This window comes from Zingiber officinale, chromosome 3A (assembly GCF_018446385.1).
Source record: "Zingiber officinale cultivar Zhangliang chromosome 3A, Zo_v1.1, whole genome shotgun sequence".
In the NCBI taxonomy this organism is placed as follows: Eukaryota; Viridiplantae; Streptophyta; class Magnoliopsida; order Zingiberales; family Zingiberaceae; genus Zingiber; species Zingiber officinale.
Window position 1 is genome coordinate 160,045,286 of NC_055990.1, and position 7,487 is coordinate 160,052,772.

General features: G+C 42.9%; 1 protein-coding gene across 1 annotated transcript; it reads right to left on the bottom strand.

The window, feature by feature from the left end:
* Positions 1–1,729: 1,729 nt before the first annotated feature.
* Positions 1,730–3,469, bottom strand: LOC122053092 (probable aspartyl protease At4g16563). Its single transcript, XM_042614970.1, has one exon. It carries the CDS (start codon positions 3,348–3,350, stop codon positions 1,929–1,931), a length of 1,422 nt encoding a protein of 473 aa, XP_042470904.1. The 5' UTR covers positions 3,351–3,469; the 3' UTR covers positions 1,730–1,928.
* Between the last annotated feature and the right edge of the window lie 4,018 nt (positions 3,470–7,487).

The following is a 7,487-nucleotide window of genomic DNA, read 5'->3' on the forward strand; positions in this document are numbered from 1 at the left end:
GATGGAAGTGTTGAGGGTGCAGAAGAGAGATATGATGAAAAATTCTGATTTTGGATCTCCTCTCAAAAGTTATATGTTCATGTCAATTGACACAAAATTTAAAAATTTAAAATTTTCTAAATCATTTGAGGAATGTTGGAATCCAAATAAGCTCGCTTTTAATGTTTTAAAGTCCTCCAAATAGTTTTCAAAACGATTTGAAACTTCCATAACAATGTGATATTAGTTTCTAAAAATTAGTACTATTATGATGTTGATCTTAGCAATATGCATTACTTTAGTGCTATTTTAACCAAATAGAACCAAAGTGATTTTTTAATTTTTATTAATAAAATCAACTCTTGTTATTAATTTTTTTTTATTTTTTACTCTCTTATAATTACATATTTAAAAAATTTAAGATATTAAAAATAGGATTTTTTTATAAATATTTTATTAATCTTCTTTTTATATATTTTTATCTTTTTTATTAAAGTTTTAAAATTAATATTAAAAAATAAATAAATTTAGAAGATTATTTATTACGGCAAATTCTGAAGAGTTCTAAAATTATTTTTAATCTTCAGAAACCAACACATGCTAATTTGATCAAACCAGTTTCAAAGTGATTTTTTTTATTATTTTTATTAATACAATCAACTCTTGTTATTAATTTTATTTTTTTACTCTTTTATAATTACATATTAAAATTTTCAAAGATATTTAAAAAATATGAAGAAATATTTTTAATGTTTTATTATTTTTTAATATTTATATATTTTTATTAAAGTTTTAAATTTTAAAAAATAAAAACAGAGGATTATTTATTAAAATTTAAATAAAATTTAATTTAATATAATTTAGTGTAGTGTAGTAGGATCTAGAGAAAAAAAAAAGAAAAAAAAGGTCAAAATTGTAATTTGACATGACTTTTGAAATAATGAAATATCCGTACGAAATTTTGATGTGCTCCCTTCTATAATTTGTCATATTATAAATGCACGTATAGATGTGCTCTTCTCCTCATGGTGGTGTGATGATTAAAATATGAAATATTGTCATATGAGGTCTTGAGATCGAAATTTGACATGATCGAGTATAATCTTCCTCATGTCTTGATCGTTTATATTAATGACTATTAGTCATCCGTGATTTACTTTTTCTGTGTTAACCTAGGGATAAATTAGTGGGCAAGTTAGGGGTAAACGAATCACCTTTTATCACATGTATAAATGTGCTCTTGCATGTCATTATTAATTAACCCATTCGTATATTAAGGTTTCTCTAAAAGTCAGAGTTTTAGATAATACGCCATATCAATATTATAAAAGTTTATTAAAACAATAACTTAGAGTTTTAAATGATTGTTTTACCCAATTTATAGGATGTAGTTATATAAATTCAAATATATTATATCAATTTCAAAATAAAAAATATATTTAAATTTTTACTACTATTTTTAAATTATAAACTTCAAATCACACCTCTATTCAAATTTTTTTATTCAGTTATATTGAATTTATACAGCTCTCATACACTTGCATGGGAGATAACGTATTTTGTGTTTTTTTTATTGTTCTTTAACAGTCCAAATGGCACGGGTGGCTCGACTCCTTCCATCTGGTCCCAAGCTTCGGCATAGTCCTCTGTCCTGATGCACAGACAAACAAATCTGGCTGCAACGTGCAACAAAAGTTGCAATCATCGACAGGCCTCACGGGTTAGAATTCCCTTTTATTATCGCAGTGCAAAAAAAAACAGAGTCAGGCATTTTTCTCATTTATTAAAGCAAGTTTTCTACCGTCTGGAACAGGTTTCTTATGAGTGTTCATTCATCGTTCGATTGAATTGGATTCCTTCTACTGTCCTAAAGCAATGCGAGGTCCGTCACCTCAGGATCAGTATAAATCAATCAAACATGCAGCCGGTTAATTAACTGGGGATGAGTTTTAATTGGTTAGGCAGGACTGCCGCCGGAATCCCAACCGTCCTCGCTCCAAGTCGTACACCATCAGGTAGTCTTGCTGCTGGAAACTGCCCAGTATCACCGCCGGGCCGTCGCCGGGGTTCGAGGTGCCGACGTCGTTGCCGTCGGATATGATGGTGAGGCACACCCCCGCGTCGTCGTGGTTCACGAATGCGAAGTAGTTCTTCAGCGGCAGTCGCATCTCGGCCCCGCCCTTGAAGCGGAACGTTAGCTCCGGCAGCTCCACGTCAGTCGCGTGCGGCGGAAGAGCGAAGCACGGACGCAGGCCCGTCTGGTCTTCCAAGGCCTTCGATCGGTTGTAGCGTCCCGCCACGCGGTCGACGAATGCGGCCAGCACTGGATTGAAGACGTGGGGGGCCATGTAGGTGAAGGTGGTGCCGGAATCTACGATGACGCCGCCTTCGCCGGTGGGGCCTGGGACGAGGGCGGAGTAGGGGATTTTTACTTGCTCGCCTCCGACGGCGATCTCGCGCAGCCCGACGTAGTAGTAGACGGAGAAGGGAGAGCCTTCGACGGCACCAGCGGCCGAATTGTTGAGGAAGGGCGTAGAGCTCAGGCCGTCGGAGGAGTCCTCTTTAGGTGGGTCGAGCACGAGGGAGCCACTCTCGGAGGCGTCATCGTCGTAGCGGCGGGAGATGAGGCAGTAGGAGAACCGCTTCAGGCCAATCTGGGAGGGGAGGGAGGGGGCGCTGCGTCCGAATCCGGCAATGCCTCCGGAAGGTTGCCGTTCGGAGATAATAGAACATCCGACGGTGAAATTGGGGAAAGTAAGATTTGAAAAGCTCATCGTCTCCAGCACGAAGAGGCCGGCGGTGGAGCCGGACCCATAGATTAGGGAGTAAGGGGGACACGCCGAGGCAGGACAATCGGAGGTAGCGTTGTTGCAGGAGGGGCAACGGGAACGGAGGAAATCGGCGGAGTGGATCCAGAGGCAGCGGGGATTTCGGCATCCGACGGGAGCAACGGAGGAGGAGGACCGAGGGAGGAAAACGATGATGGTGTTGCCGGAGGGGGAGGCGCAGCTGCGGCACTGGTATGAGGGGGTGCAGGGGACCCAGGTGATGTGGCTGCCGGTATCGAGGAGGAGCTGGAGCTCCTGTGGCGGCGTGCCGAAGGTGAGGCCGAAGGAGTAGCCGCCGTAGGAGTGGGGGAACAGGGGAGAGGTAGCGGGGGGAGGGGAGGAGTGACGGATAGGGTTCTTGAGGAGGGAGGCGCGGAGGTAGGAGGCAGAGGCGAGTGCGGCCAGTCGGTGGCGGGGGTCGGGGTGGGGCGGGAGTGATGTTCGGCGGAGTGGGAGCGAGATGGGATGGGAGGCTGAGGCGAGGAAATGGAGGAGGAGGTGGAGGAGAAAAGGAAGAAGAAGAGGCGGAGGAGATGGTGGCATTGTGAGTGCAGCGGCGCGACAGGAGGAGGAGGAAGAAGAAGAAGAAGAAGAAGATGCTTAGCGTTTGAATTTTGAAGGGGTAATAAAAAAGGGTGTCGCCCCAGCGGAGGAAGAAGACAACGGTTCTTCACGGTTACGTTGGGTTGGGTTGGGTTTAATTAATTTGGGTCAAGTTTCGTTTGGATTTGGTTGCTCACGCCTTTGATACGTCTCACAAATTTATTTTTTAAATAAATTAAAAAAAAATCAGTAAATGGTCTTAAAATCTCCCGTCAAAATTAAACTTTACTCTCAGTTCCGCATGATATTTATTCTCATTCTCTAATTAAACAGACATTAATTTATCTAATTATTTTCATTTTTTAATATAAAAAATCTAAAAGAGATATAATTCTTTTTAAATTCAAATCTAATATATTTTTTATTAAATGGACGATAACTTCTTTTTCACCTGATCAATTAATTGGGAGTCATATTAATTAATTGACTTGCACTGAATCAATTGACCAAATCGATTCAGTCTAAATCAACCAATTGATATGAATTCTCAATTAGATTGGTAAAAAAAGAATCATACTTAATTTAACAAAACAAAATATTAAATTTTAATTTAAATGTATTGAATTTAAAAAAAATTATACTTTATTTAATTTTTAAATTTTTTATACCTATAAAAAGATAAATGATAGTTATCTAAATTTCCGTTTATTAAGAAGTTAAAAGGGATGTATTAATGTTGGATTTTTAATTATTTGAATGATTTTTATGGATTTTAAAAATCAGTTTTAAAAAATCATGTGGTATACAAACTTTACTTTTAAAAAAAATCTTTTGTTTTCCAAAGTTTCAATAGATTTTTATGGATTCTTTTAGAAATCCTTAGATATAAATCTTAACCAATAAGAGCTCTCCAAAATACTTCGTATAATTTTAAAAATAAAATAAAAAATGTTCTCCTCATCTTTAGGACTTCTATAGACTTTAAATCGCTTTAATTTTTTATAAATAAATCATTTCTTTTCTCGTTCCTCGATTTTAATTATTTATTTGAACCTAAAAGCCCTGCCCTTGTTCAACCTCTTGGCGGCTTGCATCAACCTCTCAGCATGCATTTCATGCGAAGCTGAGAGTCCTCTGAAATGTCGTTCTCCGATGTTATAACAGCAAAAGAATGGATCGGAACGATTGGAATGGAACAACAGTCGCTTGCAGCCTTTTCTCCGGCGATGACTCATGGTGGCGGGCTGCAGGCGGAGATTTTTTCTTTGGATTCACGTGATGGAAAACAATGAGTGTCATCTAGTGAAGCTTGTGGTGCGTCGGAAAGAAGGAAACAAATAGAAAAATTGTTTGAGATGGTCGGTAATGCTTCCGTTGACTATTTACGAGCAGGTCGAAGTCGAATTTGATTTAGATGGCGGGGCTATGTGTAGAGGAAAGAAAAACTTGAGACAGTAGATTTTAATATAAAATATATATTAATAAATCAAATTAATTTTCAACTTAATTAATAGATAATTTAATAAAGTCTATTGAAATTCGACCTAAAAATATTCTATAAAATTTATTAAATTTTAAAAAATCTTAAATAAATTTTATATATTTTATATTTATTTATTTTAATAATATTATTACTAATTAAATTGATAATATTATTATTAATTTTTTTACTTGATGCGTTGATGATGAAGGACCCCATCCGCTATCACGGTGAAAGTCAAAGGAGGTCAAAGTCAATAGATGGCATCGGCTGGTCGGGCAAAGAATGCTCCGACGGGGAGAAGGCTCCGACCCACCGTTGCTTCGACACGGAAAGCAATCAAACAACCAACGCTCAAGGGAGACAATGTGCAGAAGCCGAGCTGAGCAGCTACCCCGCTCGACCAGACAACAAAGATGCAAAGTTCAACTTTGGCCGAGCGGCTATTCCGCTCGGCCTGGCAACAGACTTCAGCCGAGTGGTTACCCCGCTCGGCCCAACAACGGGCTTCGGAAATAACACAGTGGACCTTCGGTCAAGCATACACACATGGAGGAACAACTAGGTTCTGGTCGGCCAGATGGGGCACTAGGGCGGCGGAATTCCGGCCGAGCGGCCAACCCGCTCGGCCTAGCAGTACACTTCTGATGGTATCTAGTGATATCCTTTTGGGAGTTGGTGCCACCGACACTGGGCATGGCCCGCCAGAAGATCGTACGGCGGAAACTTCCACTGTCACTTCAGAGATATGCTCGGTCCGTTAAGGTATTGTGTCAGGGACACTTTACTGACAAGTCTTTTCAGGGAAAGCTTTGAGAAGCGTACTCATCTTGGGAAGCATGCACGCGCGCTACCAAAACTCTATGTAAAGGGGGGCCCAAACATCAACGGAGGTACGCAATACACACGATATTCACTTTTTGTGTTACAGTAGCCTTCTTGTTGCTTCGCTTCATTCCTCGTCGTTAGTGACTGACTTAAGCATCGGAGAGTCAACGCCGGGGACCCCTTCCCAGGCTCGGTACTGGCGTGGTCTGTGTTGCAGGTCCGCATGGAGTTCACAAGAGGTCAGTGTGAGCGCCACATCCCTAGCTTTTCGTCTCTTCGACTTTCGGGCAGGATTATATTTGGTGTCATCTGTGGGAACGTCACTTGCATCCGAGCCGAGAAGATGGAAGGCGCTGGATGACTCACCACTGTGACACTCACTCAGGAGAAGCTTGAGATGCTCGTTCAAGCTCGAGCAACAAAAATGATCGAGCAATAATAACAATGAGTGTTGGCCGATCAGCTAGCATCGCAACATGCAACATCGGCGGCCGACAGGAGATCAGGGCAAGAAGACTGAGCAGAGCAACTCTTCGTATGGGGGCAAAACAGAAGGCCGACTGGCACACAGGGGGAGCGCCACCCGCCCCGATCCCCTTCCATCGGGCCTTGTTCTAGACCCCTTCAGAAAATAGCCCAGGGGCATCAAGAACAGGGATCGTCTTCGAATGATGCTCCGGTTCGGGACGCACGAAAGGGCAAGGCACCCCAAAGCAACGCGTCTCCCAAATAGATCAACCGACAGTTCTTAGAGGAGATCTTACAAGACCCTCTATCCAGACACTACACCTCGTTGGCGATCGAGACATACAACGGATCGACTAATCCGGATGATCATCTGGATCAGTTCAACAACGATGCCACACTACACTAGTATAGGAACGGAGTGAAGTGCCGAGTCTTCCTCACCACTCTCTCCGGATCGGCGCACCGTTGGTTCCAATGACTGTCGAACGGCTCGATACGAAGCTTCAAAAACTTTCGAGCCGCGTTCCAGTACCATTTCGCCAGCAGCCGATGCTACCAGAAGACGAGTGTCATCCTTTTTGCCCTGAAGCAAGGGCCCAAGGAAGCGCTTTGAGTGTATATACAACGCTTCAACCAAGTGGTCAGGGGCATCCCCTCGGTCTCGTCCGAGACAATGATGAACGCCTTCACCCAGGGGCTCGCCGAGGGAGATTTTTTTCGGTCACTCATCAGGAAGCCGCCCAGGGACTTCAACCACATGCTCAAGAAGGCCAATAAATATATCAACGCGGAAGAAGCTCAGGCGGCCAGAAGAAAGGAGGCACTGACTGAACATGCGGCGTCGACCAAGCGTCGACCGTCAAGCACCCATCAGCTACCTAAGGGGTCGAGGGCTGAAGGAGCGCGACCGCACCAGGAGACAAGGACACATGATGTGCAGCATGTGACGTCCAGTCGGCCGAAGGGCAAGGTATGGACACCGATGTTTTGTTTATTCCACCAGTCGGTGACTCACAACACACGGGATTGCCGCGGACTGACATCAATCGTCAGTCGACCGACACCAAGAGGATACCGTCGTCGATCGCCTTCTCCCGGTCGACGACAAAGACATCACTCTGCGGAGCAGCAAGAGGACGATAGAAGGGCGCCCGAGCGGCACCACCAACATCAACGGAGCCTCGACCGAGCGAAATAAACAATCCGTTCGAGAAGAGGAAAGCATGAATAATGCTTCCTAAGGAGAGATAGACATAATAGTTGGAGGACCGACCGACGGTGACTCCAAACAGAACCAGGAAGTCGTACGCTCGGCGGTTGGAGATCCATGTCGTAGGATGCAGTAAGGAGAAGGTTGAAGG

Bases quoted from the DNA above. Each gene is read 5' to 3' on its own strand.
- LOC122053092 (XM_042614970.1), bottom strand. From the start codon at position 3,350: ATGCCACCATCTCCTCCGCCTCTTCTTCTTCCTTTTCTCCTCCACCTC.